An 18,234-nucleotide genomic window follows, 5' to 3' on the forward strand; every position below is an offset into this window, starting at 1 on the left:
TTCATCAGCCCTCCCACTGATCCTACCACCATCTTCTCTCAAATCCTCCCTGATGACTTTTGGACGGTCAGTAACCAAACCCGCCCTCTCCCCCGAAGGCCGCCTTCTCTTCACAGCATCTCAGCCACGAGACGTGACCCATAGTATCATTGGCTCGCCTGTACTGACTGCAAGGCTCTGCTAGATAATCGCTTTTCAGAATGTCGGGATATCCAGCCGGTGGTGCTGGTGGCGGCGGCCATCAGGACTACGATGACGGCTACGGCCAACAAGGTCGCGGCCATGGAAATGGTACTCAGCAGACCGATTCCTACTACCAGGACGACCAACAGTACTATGATCAGCATGGTGCCTACGATGCCCATGGTCACCCCCAGCAAGGTGGTGATGGGTACTACGATGAGTCGTATGTTCTCCGTTTTCGCCGACTTCACCTGAAAAGCCGGGCTAACCACGTTCTTTAGGGGCTACTACAATGCCGATCCGAACAATGCTTATCACCAGGATGGTGGATACTACGACAACAACGAGCAGTACCAGGACGGCTACTATGACAATAACAACAGCCATACCAACAACGGCAACGGCAACAACAACCCCAATGGCTACTATGACCAGGACTATAACCAGGGACATGCTAGCGGTCAACGCCATCAAGGCTCTGAGGAGGATTCTGAGACCTTCAGTGACTTCACCATGAGATCCGACATGGCCAGGGCCGCCGATATGGACTACTACGGCCGCGGCGACGAACGTTACAACAGCTATGACCAGGGCGGTGCTCGCGGTTTCAGACCCCCCTCCTCCCAGATTTCTTATGGCGGCAACCGCTCTTCTGGGGCTTCAACTCCCAACTATGGCATGGACTACGCCAATATGATGTCGGCTGCTTCTCGCGAGCCGTACCCTGCCTGGAGTGCGGACGCTCAGATTCCCCTTTCCAAGGAGGAGATTGAGGACATTTTCCTCGATCTCTGTGCCAAGTTCGGATTCCAGCGGGACAGCATGCGCAACATGTACGACCACTTCATGATTTTGCTGGACTCGAGAGCTTCCCGCATGACTCCTAATCAGGCTTTGCTGTCTCTCCATGCCGACTACATTGGTGGTGACAATGCCAATTACCGCAAGTGGTACTTCGCCGCCCATCTGGACTTGGATGACGCAGTGGGATTCGCCAATATGAAGGGCAAAGGTCTGCGTCGCAAGGCTAAGAACAAGAAGAAGAAGAAGGGCGAAGCCGAGAACGAGGCCGAGGCTTTGGATGACCTGGAAGGTGACAACAGTCTTGAAGCTGCCGAGTATCGCTGGAAGACGCGCATGAACCGCATGTCTCAGCATGACCGTGTTCGCCAGCTTGCTTTGTACCTGCTCTGCTGGGGTGAAGCCAACCAGGTCCGCTTCATGCCTGAGTGCTTGTGCTTCATCTTCAAGTGTGCCGACGACTACCTCAACACTCCCGCATGCCAGAACTTGGTGGAGCCTGTGGAGGAGTTCACGTTCCTCAACAACGTCATCACACCTCTTTACCAATTCTGCAGAGACCAGGGCTACGAAATTTCGGACGGCGTCTACGTGCGACGTGAGCGTGATCACGACAAGGTTGTTGGATACGACGACTGCAACCAGCTCTTTTGGTACCCCGAAGGAATTGAGAAGATCGTCCTCGAGGACAAGTCCAAGCTGGTAGATATACCTCCTGCCGAGCGATACCTCAAGTTCAAGGACATCAACTGGAAGAAGTGCTTCTTCAAGACGTACAAGGAAACTCGGTCATGGTTCCATTTGCTTGTTAACTTCAACCGCATCTGGATCATCCACTTGACCATGTTCTGGTTCTACACTTCACACAACTCCCCCAGTTTGGTCGTCGGTCCCTCGTATGAGCAGCAAGCCAACCAACAGCCGACGACTGCCCAGAACTTCTCTATCGTTGGATTTGGTGGTACGATCGCCGCGCTAATTCAGGTCTTGGCCACTCTGGCTGAGTGGGCATACGTGCCGCGCAAATGGGCTGGCGCGCAGCACTTGACCAAGCGTCTCTTGTTCTTGATCTTCATTCTGATCATCAACCTTGCGCCCTTCGTCTACGTCTTTGTGCTCCCGAACCCCAACGAGCAGATTGCTAAGATCCTCGCCATTGTGCAGTTCATTATTGCGCTCCTCACCTTCATCTTCTTCTCGGTTATGCCGCTCGGCGGTCTCTTCGGAAGTTACCTCACCAAGAACTCGCGGAAGTACGTTGCCAGCCAGACATTTACGGCAAGCTACCCGCGCTTGAAGGGCAACGACATGGCCATGTCCTACGGTCTCTGGGTTTCCGTTTTTGGTGCCAAGTTCGGAGAATCATACGTCTACCTGACATTGTCCTTCAGAGATCCAATCCGTTATCTCACCATCATGAACATTGATTGTCTCGGCGACAAGATCATTGGCGATATTCTGTGCAAGAAGCAGCCGTACGTTCTGCTGGCTCTGATGGCGTTTACCGACTTGATCTTCTTCTTCCTCGATACTTACCTTTGGTATGTTTTGATCAACGCCATTTTCTCCATTGCCCGATCCTTCTACATAGGTTCTTCCATTTGGACTCCTTGGAGAAACATTTTCTCTCGCTTGCCAAAGCGGATTTACTCGAAGGTTCTCGCTACTGGCGATATGGAGATCAAGTACAAGCCAAAGGTGCTCATCTCCCAAGTATGGAACGCCATTGTCATCTCTATGTACCGAGAACATTTATTGGCCATCGACCACGTCCAGAAGCTTCTCTATCACCAGGTTCCTTCCGAACAAGAGGGCAAGAGAACACTGAGAGCACCTACATTCTTCGTCTCCCAGGAAGATCACTCGTTCAAGACAGAGTTCTTCCCCACCGACAGCGAAGCAGAGCGACGTCTTTCCTTCTTCGCGCAATCGCTGTCGACTCCCATTCCGGAGCCTGTGCCAGTCGACAACATGCCGACCTTCACTGTTCTTATTCCCCACTACAGCGAAAAGATCCTCCTTTCTCTCCGTGAGATTATTCGTGAGGATGAGCCCTACTCTCGCGTGACATTGCTTGAGTATCTCAAACAGCTTCATCCGCACGAGTGGGACTGCTTCGTCAAGGACACGAAGATTTTGGCGGATGAAACATCTCAATTTAATGGCGACGGTAACAGCAATGAGAAAAACGAAAAGGACACCGCTAAGAGCAAGATCGACGACTTGCCCTTCTACTGCATTGGTTTCAAATCTTCCGCGCCCGAGTACACTCTCAGAACCCGTATATGGGCATCTCTTCGCTTCCAGACCTTGTACCGCACGATCTCTGGGTTTATGAACTATAGCAGAGCCATCAAACTTTTGTATCGCGTAGAAAACCCGGAGGTCGTCCAGATGTTCGGTGGCAACTCCGACAAGTTGGAGCGTGAGCTTGAGCGCATGGCCCGTCGCAAGTTCAAGATTTGCGTGTCTATGCAGCGCTATGCCAAGTTCAAGAAGGAGGAGATGGAAAACGCCGAGTTCTTGCTTCGCGCCTACCCCGATCTCCAGATCGCCTATCTCGACGAAGAACCCCCTCTGGCAGAGGGAGAGGAGCCTCGTTTATACTCTGCTCTCATCGACGGTCACTCTGAGATCATGGAAAACGGCATGCGCAAGCCCAAGTTCCGCATCCAGCTTTCTGGCAACCCCATTTTGGGAGACGGTAAATCCGACAACCAGAACCATTCACTCATCTTCTACCGCGGTGAATACATTCAGCTCATCGACGCCAACCAGGATAACTATCTCGAGGAATGCCTCAAGATCCGATCGGTGCTTGCAGAGTTCGAGGAGATGAAGACTGAAAATGTCAGCCCCTACACTCCTGGCGTCAAGAGCAAGATGACAAACCCCGTCGCTATTTTGGGTGCCCGCGAGTATATTTTCTCGGAGAACATTGGTATTCTTGGTGACGTCGCCGCTGGAAAGGAGCAGACGTTCGGTACCCTCTTCGCCCGTACTCTTTCCCAAATTGGAGGCAAACTTCACTATGGTCACCCGGATTTCCTCAACGGTATTTTCATGACCACCCGTGGTGGTGTTTCAAAAGCCCAGAAGGGTCTGCATCTCAACGAGGATATTTACGCCGGAATGAACGCCCTTTTGCGAGGTGGCAGAATTAAGCACTGCGAATACTACCAGTGTGGCAAGGGTCGTGACTTGGGTTTCGGCTCAATTCTTAACTTCACCACCAAGATTGGAACTGGTATGGGTGAGCAGATGCTCTCTCGCGAGTACTACTACCTCGGAACCCAACTGCCTTTGGACCGCTTCCTCTCTTTCTATTATGCGCATCCCGGTTTCCATCTCAACAATATGTTCATCATGTTGTCCGTTCAGATGTTCATGATCTGCCTGCTCAGCTTGGGCGCCCTCCGAAAAGAAACCAAGGCATGCGACTACAACCGCGACGTTCCCATTACTGATCCTCTGTACCCGACTGGTTGCCAGAACACGGATGCTCTCATGGACTGGGTGTACCGATGCATTCTGTCAATCATCTTCGTGTTGCTGTTGGCTTTCGTGCCACTGGTAGTTCAAGAGTTGACGGAAAAAGGTTTCTGGCGCGCCGCCAAACGTCTTGGCAAGCAGTTCTCTTCGCTCTCGCCGTTCTTCGAGGTCTTCGTTTGCCAAATTTACGCAAATTCGGTACAGCAGGATCTCTCGTTTGGCGGTGCCCGGTACATTGGTACTGGTCGTGGCTTTGCAACTGCTCGCATCCCCTTCGGTGTACTGTACTCCCGTTTCGCCGGCCCTTCGATTTACTTTGGATCTCGACTCCTGATGATGCTTCTCTTCGCTACCGTTACCATCTGGCAAGCCGCTCTTGTCTACTTCTGGATCTCTCTCCTTGCCCTGGTTATTTCGCCATTCCTGTACAACCCGCATCAGTTTGCTTGGAGCGATTTCTTCATCGACTACCGCGACTTCCTGAGGTGGCTGTCACGTGGTAACTCTCGCTCTCACGCATCTTCCTGGATCGCCTTTTGCCGTTTGTCTCGAACCCGTATCACAGGTTACAAGCGCAAGGCTCTCGGTGACCCATCTGCAAAGATGTCTTCCGATGTCCCACGTGCGGCCATCACTAACATGTTCTGGGGCGAGATCCTTACCCCTCTGCTTCTCGTGGCGGTTACTGTTATCCCGTACCTGTATATCAACGCCCAGACCGGTGTCTCTGCGACTAATAACCCCAATGCCTCATCTTCAGAGATCAAGCGCACCAACTCGTTGATCAGAGTCGGACTCGTCGCACTGGCCCCCATCGCAGTTAACGCTGGCGCGTTGATGATGTTCTTCTTCATGGCCTGCTTCATGGGTCCTCTCTTGAGCATGTGCTGCAAGAAGTTTGGTAGCGTCCTTGCAGCGATTGCCCACGGCATAGCAGTGGTTATGCTACTCGTGTTCTTCGAGGTCATGTTCCTGCTTGAGTCTTTCGATTTCGCCCGGACTTTGCTCGGCATGATCGCCGTGGTTGCTATCCAGCGTTTTGTCTTCAAGCTGATTATCTCGCTCACTTTGACGCGTGAGATCAAGACGGACGCGGCGAACATTGCATTCTGGACGGGCAAGTGGTACTCTATGGGATGGCACTCGGTCTCCCAACCCGCTCGTGAATTCCTCTGCAAGATCACGGAGTTGAGCATGTTCGCGGCCGACTTTGTCTTGGGTCACTTCCTTCTCTTCATCATGCTTCCGGTCATTCTTGTGCCCAAGATTGACATGCTGCACTCGATGATGCTCTTCTGGCTTCGTCCTGGGTATGTACTACTGTTACCTGCCGGATCTTTCTTGTATAATGGCTAACAAACTGTTCCCAGTCGTCAAATCCGCCCGCCCATCTACTCTATGAAACAGTCCAAGTTGAGACGCAAGCGTGTCTTCCGCTATGCCATTCTGTACTTCACCATGTTCATTCTCTTCATGGCCCTGATGATTGGCCCTGCCGTTGCTGGTGATATGATCCCCATGAGCATCTTCAAGTCTCTGGACTCGACGGATCTGGCCCTGATCCAACCTACCAGCCTCAACAACGACAACACACATGGCAAGACTGAAACTGGTACCGGAGCCCCAGACTACTCGGGAGCCTACCTCACTATGACTTCATCGTCGGCGAAGGCATCCAAGACGAGCAACTCGGAAAGAGTGCGCCTTTTCTAATTGTACAAGTTGTATCATAGACGCATTTGGGGGCGGTAGAGGAAGTCGTCGTTCCACAAGCGGTCTAGGGATGTCTTCGAGGAAGGATGAACCCCCCAGACGTTGGCGACAGGTTTTTAATGTCCATCATCAGGCGTGTATTGTGTCTTTCGACTGCTACCTATTCATTTCTCTTTTTTACGGGCAGGAAAACATGGCTGGAATGGATTCCACGGCTGTGAAGGCCTGTAGATTACATATATCACCAAAGGCCCAGAGTGAGACTACTTGAGATGGGTGTATAATCAAGTCCCATTTTGTTCACAGAAGTCCAACCTAGCAAGATGCAAGCACACATGCTTGGATGTGAAATGAACGCAAGCTGATGTGGCCACTGCAATAGAGTACCAACAGCGGGGGATGTGTATAGTCACGTCGGCTAAGCCAGGATGCCGGGTTCAAGGCGCTGCTGCTCTATAGGGTTTTCAAGTAGATGAGAATACAACTATCTACTGAGGTGTGAGTGAGACTGGTCAAGCATTGAGAAAGGATGGCATCTACACTTGGGAAACTTGGGTGTGGTAAGGTATCCGTAGTTACAATACCGGCGGCTCAAAAGTCTAGTTACACTATTAAAGGTCACCCCACCACAAAAACCCCCAAGATCCTATTATTTTAATCAAGCACAGCATTTTCAAACATCTTCTAATCAGGTAGTTCTTATATCAAATCAATTATTTAAAATGACGTTTTAATATTTAAGGAATTATTCCTAGACCCGGCAGCGCGGTGTAAAGAAAGGGGTGGATAAAAGAGGGGGGGCTCAATAGTGTAACCAGACTTTTGAGCCGGTATTGTACCTTATGTAAGCAGGCACAAGGCACCTCAGCAGGCGACGCCCCATCCTTAGTAAGGTACCTTGCGGGGCAGACGTGCATGGGAGTGGCAGCGAACATCAGATGGCGCTAATTAGATGACGGTATCACTGTATCCGTACGAGCACCTATGCCTATTTACCTTAGTCAGCCAAGGCGCTCAGGGGCAGGGAGCTTTGCGAGCCAATCAGAACCTGTTCGAATGCAGAGAACAAGGATTGACCGCCAGGGGCCGCGCTCGGGGAAAAAACAACGTCGGAGGTGCTGTCACTTTGGCGCAATTTCACACCTGAGCGCACTTGGCTCCCTACTTCCCTTGGGTTCCCTCACAAAGCACCTTGATAATTCGTTGCTAGGTACCGAAATTTGTCCAGGCTGATGCGAGTGTCTACCGTCTTCTGTTGCTCGAAAAGAAAAGGCGACACGTCCTTCTTGACCGCTTAGTCCCGGACCCTGCACTCCTGTGTTCTGTGCCTTGAGATAGCGCGACGCTCCGATCGCACCCGGATTGGCCAACGGTCCAACGCACCATCCCGTCATCCTCGTTTCCTTCCCACCATCAGGTCCGGACTCTTCGGCCGCGACTCTTCACCCACTGTGCAACACATCAAATTGTCGACTCACCTGCCGTACCCTTCCGCCTCTCCCAGTCATTCTGGTGCAATCGCTGTTCATTGCCCTGTCTCTACCTTCCCGTCAAAGCCATCATGGACGCAGGCGAGGCCCAAATGAAGCTGATCGCCTGGCTCCACGAGGCCTCCGAGGCCTTTCAAAAAGTCCCTGGATCAGCGGTTCTGATTCGATACATCCAGTCGAGCTACCAGAACGACCCCATTCGTTCTGGTATCGAGCTGGTTCTCTTCATATTCTTCGTCCGCTACCTTCTGTCGCCCTCCTATTCCACCCAGAAGCAGAACTTCATCAAACTCCGCGACGATGTACGTTGCGCCCGAAACTCCTTCGCTCTTCACTCTCAACCTTGAACCCCTGAGGTTTCGCTGATGCTGCTTGCTAGGAAATCGACGAGTTAGTGGAAGACTGGACCCCAGAGCCGCTTGTTGCTCCCCAAACAGCTCTCGAGGAGATCGAGGCCGAAAGGCTGCCTGTGATTGTTGGGTACGACCAATCCCCCTTTCCGGTGAGCGATCCTTCACTTCGAGGCCACTTGACTAATAATGCCCAGCCCGACCGGCCCCAAGACCAAGCTCGCAAACGGACGCACCGTCACGAACCTCGCTTCATACAACTTTTACAACTTCAATGCCAACGAACAGATCAAGGACAAGGCCATCCAGACGCTGCGCACTTACGGCGTGGGCCCATGCGGCCCTCCCCAATTCTACGGCACTCAGGACGTGCACATGAAGACTGAGGCAGATATCGCCGTCTATCTTGGTACCGAAGCCTGCATTGTCTACGCCCAAGCCTTCTCCACCATCTCGAGCGTCATTCCCGCCTTTTGCAAGCGCGGTGACATCATTGTTGCTGACCGCGCCGTCAACTACTCTATTCGCAAGGGTATGGAGGCGTCCCGAAGCACCATCAAGTGGTACAATCACGGTGATATGGACGACCTCGAACGCGTCATCCGGAAAGTGGTCAAAGATCAAAAGGGCAAAAAATTGACAAGAAGATTCATCGTCTCAGAAGGCTTATTCGAGATCACGGGAGACAGCGCAGACCTGCCTAGACTTGTGAGTAGTTGGTCCCGACGCTACTTGTGCCACAATATAGGCGAGGTGTGTTGGCTGACAAGGCGTGCAGGTTGAATTGAAAGAAAAGTACAGATTCCGTATTATCCTAGATGAGACTTGGTCTTTTGGCGTCCTCGGCCGAACCGGCCGGGGCCTTACTGAAGCGCAGAACGTCGACCCTTCTCAGGTAGACATGATCGCTGGCTCCCTTGCCGGCCCTCTTTGTGCCGGCGGCGGCTTCTGCGCCGGCGCCAAGGATGTAGTTGAGCACCAGCGTCTCACGGCAGCTTCTTACACCTTCTCGGCTGCCCTGCCTGCCATGCTTGCGGTCACGGCCAGCGAGACCCTCAGTGTTCTGCAATCCAACCCGGACATCCTTACCCAGTGCCGTGAGAATACCAAGGCCATGAGGGCACAGCTGGATCCTCGCAGTGACTGGGTCGTCTGCACCAGTTCCCCCGAGAATCCCATCATGTTACTAGTACTCAAGGCCGAGGTCGTCGCAGCGCGCAAGCTTACACGAGAGGACCAAGAAAGGCTGCTACAAGACTGCGTCGATGAGGTAAGTGGATGAACAAATGTAGAGCTTGTGGAAGAAGACAGCGCTAACCGTGGTTTGCCCATGTCAAGGCTCTCGCCAACGGAGTTCTCATTACGCGCCTCAAGAGCATGCCTATTGCCAACGACCTAAACCCCAAAGACGACAGCTGGCAGATCCAGCCGGCGCTCAAGGTGTGCATCACCACCGGCTTGCCAAGGAAGGATATCGAGAAGGCAGGTGTCACAATCCGACATGCCATCACCAAGATTATGACCAGGAAGTCGAGCTCCAAGTCGGCATAGCGTAACTACTACCATGCATTAGAATGGATGATTTGTGCGAGTATTATTTCTCGTAGGTGCAGTTGCACTTGTGTCGAATATAGGACGCCGGGATCGAGTTCGGGCCGGCTCAGGACTCGGCTACCTTACAGAGTTCGCGGACTCTCTTGTAATGATGAACAAATAGATACTAATTAACCATAGAAGATGAAACGGCAGTCAATATCTACATCTGGGATGTCTCCTGTGGCACATGAATTCGAATCAATTAGGGTGCGGAGCGGTGCGCGCGCGCGCGCGAGAGAGAGAGAGAGACAGAGAGTTCTGGACGCTATGAAAAGATTGGCTGAAGGGAATGGAAGTGAGGACAGCAAACACAAAGGCCGTATCCCCACCCACTCTCCGGTGTCAAGTCGGCTCCGGATCCTACATCGGTGGACGGTCAGATGGCCTCAGCAACCCGTCTTGACGCCGCCCTCCACCTTTGTCGACGCAGTTCGTAAGTCTAGACCCGTCGGAGAATGTCCTTTCCCTTGCCTTCTACATCCGGCCGAATTGGAGAAATTGAAGTTTTCGCGGCTTCCGATCCTGTTAGTGTTCTAGACCACTGATACCTCTCTCAGACATGCTCTACTGCCCGTTTTCTACCTCCTTCCAATGGCTTAGTTGGTTTTTTTGGTCAAGCCCCCGCATGTTGGCCCGTGAAGTGACGAGTGTTGCGCAAGGGTCGTGTACGGCAGGTATAAATCGGGAGATCTGTCGCGCTACCAAGATGCTTGGATCAGGGACCCGTGTGAAGTTGGCGTTCAAAGACCACCTCTTGATGGCCGGGCGCCGCAATTGATTACATGTCCCTGATGAGGGTTCAGGTGAGATGCGTCCCCATTGGGCTGTGTGATCGCTTTCCTCAAAGGCTAAGGTAGTCAAAGAAGAAGGCGGGAAAGCTGTAAGCTGTCTGTTTGATCTAGATCCGAGTCGTAATGTATCGTGGTCATACCTTGAGTTCTATAAGATGTCTCAACCTCAGTGTCTGCCATCTTTCGGCTCTCGGAATCTTGACATATTTGTTGAATCGTCTACGACGGCCGTCTGGATTGCCTCCCACCACTTTCTTTTTATCTCTCAAGTGGAAACAACATTCCTTTCGTCGCAGCATCCAAACCGGGCAGCCAAAGTGCAACGCTGCCTACCACTCTACCTAGTGTGAGTTGCGAGTTTACATCTCTTCTTCTTAATCGTGGGGGCCTAATAAGTCGGAGCGACTGAAGTTATTTTGGTCGAACTCGACGGCATTGAGAACCAGACACTTGAAATTCCCAACGGCTCTACATTTGATGATCGTTATCTCCAGATACTGAGAACAAAGTGTGGCTGACACTCTACGGACCAAGAACACCCGTGGCTAAGGAACCTATTTCCAGAAGTGAGTTGAGAAACCTGCGTCGAATTCCTGTGGTATTCCAATTCCCGAGAGGGGTTCCCCGGCATTTCAGGTCCCTGCTGGCTCTTTCCCAGGTGCAATTTGTTGCTGTTTACAAGCGGAAACCAACATTCCTGCCCCCGGCTAAGCTGCCTCTCCCTCCGTTCGTCACTCCCTTCCCGGCGCATGCCTACCCACGTACCTCATATTACCCCGTTCCTGTCGTTCTTGGCTATTTATGCTGGGAGGAAAGCAAGCCCCACCCGGATATCTTGATCAACTGATTGGGCTATGAGAAGACGGCCAAGCACCATGGACAATCCCCCCGAGGGGGTGGGGGAGTACCTTATACTACTTGATTAAACCATGCCCGCCATCTCTACCTCCTCTCGAGATTCCTGTCCCTTCAACTTCTTTTCTTCATTCACTCTTCCTTTACTATTGCTCGTCGCCGTTGGCTTCGTATAGCGCAAAGCTGTATCGACAGCGATCCGTTCCTTTCCTGCTGATGTTGTTGCTCTCGTTCTAGTCACTCGTTCTCCCACCTACCATTCTTCTCTCTCGTTCAATCTGATTCCAAACTGTTGAAGTCACGAGTCTGTCGCTACAGAACCCAACTTTGAACAATCCTATTACACCGAAATACAAACGTCGGCCGAAGCCTCCAATACGGGCGACTACATCCCTTTGTTTAGTATCTTCACTTTTCCTGTCTCGGGCCCAGAACTATCGACCACGCGCTATCAAACTCGCAAAACAAAAATGAAGTCAGCCGGTCTCTCGTCAACGCTGGCACTCGCTGTCTTGCTTGGGCTCTCGGCTGCTCATCCCAAGGGTGAGCCAGGCTTGTTCCTTTCTGCGTTCTATAACTGCCGATTTTCTAGAGACCTTTCTGACATTGTTACATAGGCACTAGAGGTGCCAGGGGAGCAATTATTCGGCCTCAGAAGATCCTTTTCACTGAGCCTTCGCTCAACGAGGCCACCGAGGCCCCCCAATTCGTTGTTTATGTCGACGAAGAGGGCACTCCGGTAGAAACAACTGTCGAGACGGTCCGCTTCGTGCCGGGGCCACAAACACTCAAGCACCCCTCGCCTATCGAACTTGAAACCCGCTCCGAAGAATTAGCCACCCGTGTTACGTCGCGAGACCTCACCAACGGCATCGTGGGCTCGTCTTCTTCTTTGATTGCCTCGACCACTTCTGCTACCGCTTCGTCAACACTGTCCTCTACGCCAACACCATCTTCCTCCCTTGCTTCGAACTCGACTCTCTACGGCATTGCTTATGCACCTTACACAGCAGCAGGACTGTGTAAATCGGCTGCTCAGATCGACGCCGACTTCACGGAGCTCAAAGGCAAGTACTTGGTAGTTCGCACATACGGTACCGACTGCAATCAGATCGCGAACGCCCTTCCCGCGGCCAAAAAGGCTGGTCTCAAACTCTTCTTGGGCATCTTTGACATCAGCTCAATCTCTGCTCAGGTCGCATCCATTATCGTAGCTGTCGGCAACGACTGGTCTCTGATCGATACTGTCAGTGTCGGTAACGAGTTGGTCAACAATGGCAAGGCCACGGCGCAGCAAATTGTAACAGCCGTCGGTCAGACACGCCAGCTTCTCCGCGCTGCCGGGTACACCGGTCCTGTCGTCACCGTTGATACTTTCGTGGCGGTTCTTGCCAACCCCTCTCTTTGCGATGCTTCTGACTACTGCGCGATGAACATTCACCCTTTTTTCGACAGCAATACGGCTGCGAAGGACGCCGGGTCGTTCATCACTAGCACGGTTGCTCAGGTCCAGGCGAAGCTCTCTGACCGCAGCAAGCGCATTGTTTGCACGGAGACTGGGTGGCCATGGAAGGGAAACGCCAACGGTGTTGCCGTCCCAGGTCTCAGTGAGCAGAAGCTGGCTGTCGACTCGATCAAGAAGGCATACGAAAGCCATCCAGGTGACGTCATTCTCTTCTCAGCCTTCAACGACCTCTGGAAGAGCGCCGAGGCAGCGACCTTCAATGCGGAGCAATACTGGGGCATTGGAGCTTTGTACTCGGCGTCTGGAAAATAGCAGAAGAAATACGAGAAAGGCCAGTGAGACGGTCGTTTGTTCTTGCCAGGCTGCGGGCAAGCCAAGGACGAGGCGGATACATTTGATGTTTGGGCTGAGATGACGAGTATTGAACCATTCATGTACCATACGCTACATACCAATTTCTTGGAATCGGTCCCTGCCTCCAAGCCCAAATAACCTTTTCAAGATAAAATGAGTACTTATTCCTGATAGGCCCTTACAACTTCTTGGCGGTGCCTATAAATATGATGAATGGGCTTCTTGGAATGCTGTCAAATTTGGGTTGAATAGTGGAAGGATGATGATTGGACTCTTTGCAAACAGAGCTCCTGGGCTGGGAGGCTTAGGAACAAGGACTTTGTTGTTAGCAAAGCTGTGGAAGAATGGCATGGATAGTCTAGCTCACATAAGGCAACGGAGAACAAACGGCTTGACCTTGTGCCAGTCGATGATAGAGCGCATCGTGTCGAGAATAGGGCGAATACGGTGTTCATTGCCAAAGCCAGATTTGTTAGGCGTTGGCGTCCGACTGACTGTCGGTCGAGGCTAGGCTAGCGCGGGCACTCTTGTAGGGTCTGCGACTTGCGCTATTTGGCTTGACTGCTGGCCTGAGACAAGAGAACGGAGGAGCTTGTTGGTATTCCAGCGTGCAAATGCTATCGAGTGACGAAGCCCGCTTCCGGGAGAGTTGAGTGGATGGATTGGTGCTGACGAGGGCCACTTGGCAGTTGTCAACATAGTTCGGATGGCAGTGATCCAAAGCATCAGCATAGCCAACGGACCTTTATTTTACATTTGCACCTAACAGTGGGGTTAGACGAACGTATATGCAGTCCACAGAAGTCACACTTCTGCAAGCGGACCTCGGAGCCTAGACAGCTAGCTGTCTGTGCTTGGTCCGGTACCAGTGGGCCGCGGCCGAGAATCTGCACATCCGGCCGCCCGGCCCCACAGAGGCTGAAATCACCGGAAGCGTTCCTAATAAGGCTAGTTCGATCTGTCGGTAGGTTCGGCTCCAAATTGTGTCTTCCGTAGAATTCTATCCATTGCAGAAGAGCTTCAAGAAAGGCACATGTGATTTAGGTGAGAGTAAGTCAGGAGATGCGGGAGAGAGGCTGAATGAGAATTGATTGCGTAATTGACCCAGACAAGTACAGAGTGATACTGAGAGCCTACGCGTGTAGAACGAGAAATGGGGTAGTCAAAGAGCATCCATGGGCAGAGGTTAGCCGAGACGGCCAGAAACACGCTATGGTGGAACTGTCGAGTGATGTTTCTCGAATGATCTTTTAAGAAAGACTGTGGCAGTGGCCGTATATTTGGAACGGCGAGCGGACTCGAGCGGCCCCCGATCACCCATTCGGAATGCTCCAATGGTGCCTTGGGTGAGATAAGGCAACTGCGGCAAGGTACCTAGGTAGGTACCTACCTTACACTGGTACTCAAGGGCCCACGCGCGGCGCTTTTAGGTCCAAGGTACTAGGGAATTACAGAGCGGATGGGTTATCGTCGCAAATCCTTGCGCAGAGCCCCTCCAAAATGCCGACTTCCACTTACACGAGTGCGCCAATACCTGTCCGTCAGCCATTGAATACTAAGTGTGCGCACCGTGTAGAACAATACTCTTGTGACACCCAGAGTATCTCGAGCTTGACTGAGAAACCTCAGATGAGTAGGGACGCCACTTGTTGGCCTAAAAGTGGGAGGGGCTGCTCCCTACCTTACCTTATTAATGCCTACCTCAAGGCATGCACCTACCTACCTTGATGTACCTCACACGGCCGGATCAACAAGATGCGGTGAGCTTCGGCGAACCACGCTGCAGCATCCCTTTCCCCATCAGTTGTTTTTCCTTCTTCCAACCACCCCTCCGAAGCGCTTCTCCCGCTTCTCCCCTTATTTCATCTCGGGTACCGCCCTCTCTCTCTCTCCCTCTCTCTCTCTCTCTCAAAAGAACTCAAATTCGTTCCATGGGTAACTCAATACCTGTTCCAGCCATTCCCCGTCCCAGGCCTCCTTCTACTTTTTCAAAAAAATTATTTTCACACTGACCCCGACGACTAAACCCAATTCCAACGTCGCATGCAACGCGGACGTGTCGGAGTCGCAACCACAATGGCTACCCCCTCGGGACCGGCATCATGCGGAAAGCAAACAAGAACGAAGGAATACCCGCTCATGTCGCGCCGCCAGATCGAGCATTTGATCGCGCAAGGCAGAGTCGTCACAATCATTGACGACTTCGTCGTCAAGTTGGACGGGTGGCTGGCATACCACCCTGGCGGCGACAAGGCTATCCAGCACATGATCGGTCGAGATGCCACCGACGAGGTCACCGTGTAAGCGCAACCCTGCTCCTCTTCGATATCCATCGGATTCTCTCCGTCTCGGGCTGTGAAGACGAAGAGAAAACATTGGCTTATTGTCTTGCAATGCTGCAGACTGCATTCCCGGGAAGCCAAGGCACAGATGGCCCGGTATCGAATTGGGAGAATCGAGGGCTACTGGAGGAACTTCGTCCCACCCATCCAGGGGGGCAGGTTCAGGACGATCGAGCAACGCGGCCCGGATTTCAATGATGCCGAAGACGACGACGCACTGCGCTTTTTCGGCACCTCTTCCCCCTGCGATATCAGTTCACGGGAAGCCTCCCCCGTCTTTGACACCACCGAGAACCACGTCCGCCACAGACACAACGCCGGCCAGAGCCCAGAATCAGCTTCTGGTTCTTCGGCTACATCAGTCATCGACTGCTACGACGACAAGGAAATGGACGGTACTGCCTTTCTCAACTCGGAGACGCGGAAGCAGATCCGTCTCGACCTCGACAAGTACCCTGCCTTGGACGACGAGACGCAGTCAGAGATTGTGCGCAAGTACAGGCTCCTCGACAAGCGGATCAAGGCCGAGGGGCTTTACGACTGCGACTACCGTGCCTATGCTATTGAGGTGACGCGGTATACACTCCTCTTCGCCGCCATGTTGACGTTTTTGCGATGGGGTTGGTACTTCCCAAGTGCAGCTTGTCTGGGCTGCTTCTGGCACCAGCTCGTCTTCTCCGCCCACGACGCCGGGCACATGGGCATTACCCATAACTTCCATGTCGACACATGCATTGGCATTTTCATCGCCGATTTCATGGGCGGGCTGTCCATTGGATGGTGGAAACGGAATCACAACGTCCACCACATTGTTACGAATTCTCCCGAGCATGACCCAGACATTGAGCATCTGCCCTTCTTCGCCATCTCCCACCGCTTCCTCGGGAATCTGACGTCGTCCTACTATGAGCGTGTGATGGAGTACGATCTCGCCGCGAAGCTGTTTCTGAAGGCGCAGTCGTATCTCTACTATCCCATCATGCTGTTTGGCCGCTTCAACCTGTACAGACTTTCATGGGATCACCTCATCATGGGTCGCGGTCCCAAAAAGGGCATCGCTTGGTGGCATCGCTGGCTCGAGATAGCCGGCCAGATTTTCTTCTGGATCTGGTTCGGCTATGGCATCGTGTTCAAGTCCATTCCCACTAACTGGGACCGCTTCGTCTTTGTGATCATCAGCCACATGTTCCAAGCTCCGCTGCATGTTCAGATCACACTATCCCACTTCGCCATGAGCACTGCTGACTTGGGGCCCTACGAGTCATTCCCGCAAAAGATGTTGCGGACGACCATGGACGTTGACTGCCCGACTTGGCTCGACTTCTTCCACGGCGGCTTACAGTTCCAGGTCGTCCATCACATGTACCCGCGCATTCCACGCCACAATCTGCGCAAGACGCAGCGGCTCGTGCAGGAATTTTGCAACGACGTGGGCATTCCGTATGCCCTCTACGGCTTTGTCGAAGGCAACAAGGATGTGATCGGTCGGCTCGCTGAGGTGTCCCGGCAGGCTGCCATCTTGGCAAAATGCCAAAAGGTCGCGGCTGATCACATCCAGGGCGGCCATGGTCACTGATCGCGTTTAGTTGGCCGTTTCGGTCCTGAGTCTTAATCTCGTACGGGTCCCCTGTTCTCCCTCTAGCTGCATAATATATTTCTCTGGCGCGCTGAGAGAGGAAGCGAAGCATTCTAATCGCGATTGGAGGAGGGGGGTTGAGGTGAGGAGGAGACATGCGTACCAACCATGTAGCCTGTGGCGCTCGAGTCAAGACTGGCTGTAATATCTAGAAACAAATCCATCTGATACGGCATGTATTCTGTGTGTGAGCGAGGGCGCATGCATGCGGTATGACGAACATATGCGGTCGATACACATTATGTTGCACGGCATGATCGGGTTGCCCGATCCGAGTTCTTCGTCCCTGTTTCCTCAAGCCCCCTCGTCCCTCAAGAACTTCCGAGGTCCCGGCTGTGCCTCTTCGAACTGGGCCCGCTTTCATGATTGTCATGCTTCTTTTCCCTACCTTGTGTCTGTCTGTACGTGAGGAAGGTGGACGAGAAAAGGAGAGGAAAAGGAGAGAGAGGAAGGGGGAACTAGCAACCGTTGTAACCGAAGCTTCAACCGGCGTGGGATTTCTCCCCGGTTTTCCAATGGATACGAGAGCAGAGCTTGCATGTATACACGTACCCTCAGTCGGAATGCGGGATGATCAAGAGGCGCGATCCAGGGTCGCAATGCTACTGCGACAGAAGACAAAGTTAATTCTCTCCTTGCAACTGAATGAATCAAATCGTATACTAGCAGTCTACCTATCAAATCTCCTGTGAGGCTTCCCACCTACCTATAGTTCGGTACACGGTGATCCGGCCTCCTTAAAACAGGCCCATAGCCACGGGACGAGAACAGGTGGAACGGGACCCAAAGGTATCCGAACAGTCTTCATAGCACGCCGATAGGGGTCTATAGAAGAACTAAAGGCACTTAAGTGTACTGCGAGTAATGGCAAAGGAGTATTGAATAAAGATGGGCCCCTGTCGCCGAGTGCGAGACACCGGCCTCTTGGTTGCAGCACACGCGCGGACAAAAATGCAGATATGGACGCAAGGCTTCGGGTCGACATGGAGCGGTCACAAAGGGCAGCCCGGCTCACCGTACCTTAAGCACTCGAAAGAAAACGTGAGTGCGACATGATGTCTTACAACAGCCGTTGGCCGAGTATTCATGCTCATTCCTCCAGCAGTTGACGGCCATACAATGCATGTACTGGCCGTGTAGTTGTATTTTAGAGCCATTCTCGGCAA

At 52.6% G+C, this 18,234-nt stretch overlaps 4 protein-coding genes across 4 annotated transcripts; all 4 read left to right on the forward strand.

Annotated features, from left to right (window-relative positions):
• Positions 1-200: 200 nt before the first annotated feature.
• Positions 201-6,189, forward strand: CORC01_06174 (1,3-beta-glucan synthase component FKS1; the record flags this gene model as incomplete). The annotated part of the gene is made up of 3 exons (XM_022617816.1): positions 201-406; positions 465-5,786; positions 5,847-6,189. 3 exons carry the CDS (start codon positions 201-203, stop codon positions 6,187-6,189), a joined length of 5,871 nt encoding a protein of 1,956 aa, XP_022475702.1.
• Positions 6,190-7,750: 1,561 nt separating this feature from the next.
• CORC01_06175 (aminotransferase class I and II) lies at positions 7,751-9,580 on the forward strand (the record flags this gene model as incomplete). The annotated part of the gene is made up of 5 exons (XM_022617817.1): positions 7,751-7,981; positions 8,059-8,159; positions 8,227-8,737; positions 8,808-9,299; positions 9,368-9,580. The coding sequence occupies 5 exons, from the start codon at positions 7,751-7,753 to the stop codon at positions 9,578-9,580; spliced, it is 1,548 nt and encodes a 515-aa protein (XP_022475703.1).
• A 2,161-nt stretch (positions 9,581-11,741) lies between these two features.
• Positions 11,742-13,048, forward strand: CORC01_06176 (cell wall glucanase; the record flags this gene model as incomplete). Its single annotated transcript, XM_022617818.1, has 2 exons — positions 11,742-11,814; positions 11,889-13,048. 2 exons carry the CDS (start codon positions 11,742-11,744, stop codon positions 13,046-13,048), a joined length of 1,233 nt encoding a protein of 410 aa, XP_022475704.1.
• A 2,118-nt stretch (positions 13,049-15,166) lies between these two features.
• Positions 15,167-17,008, forward strand: CORC01_06177 (fatty acid desaturase; the record flags this gene model as incomplete). The annotated part of the gene is made up of 2 exons (XM_022617819.1): positions 15,167-15,390; positions 15,493-17,008. The coding sequence occupies 2 exons, from the start codon at positions 15,167-15,169 to the stop codon at positions 17,006-17,008; spliced, it is 1,740 nt and encodes a 579-aa protein (XP_022475705.1).
• Between the last annotated feature and the right edge of the window lie 1,226 nt (positions 17,009-18,234).

The sequence above is a fragment of the Colletotrichum orchidophilum genome, assembly GCF_001831195.1.
Source record: "Colletotrichum orchidophilum strain IMI 309357 chromosome Unknown Scaffold_45.1, whole genome shotgun sequence".
In the NCBI taxonomy this organism is placed as follows: Eukaryota; Fungi; Ascomycota; class Sordariomycetes; order Glomerellales; family Glomerellaceae; genus Colletotrichum; species Colletotrichum orchidophilum.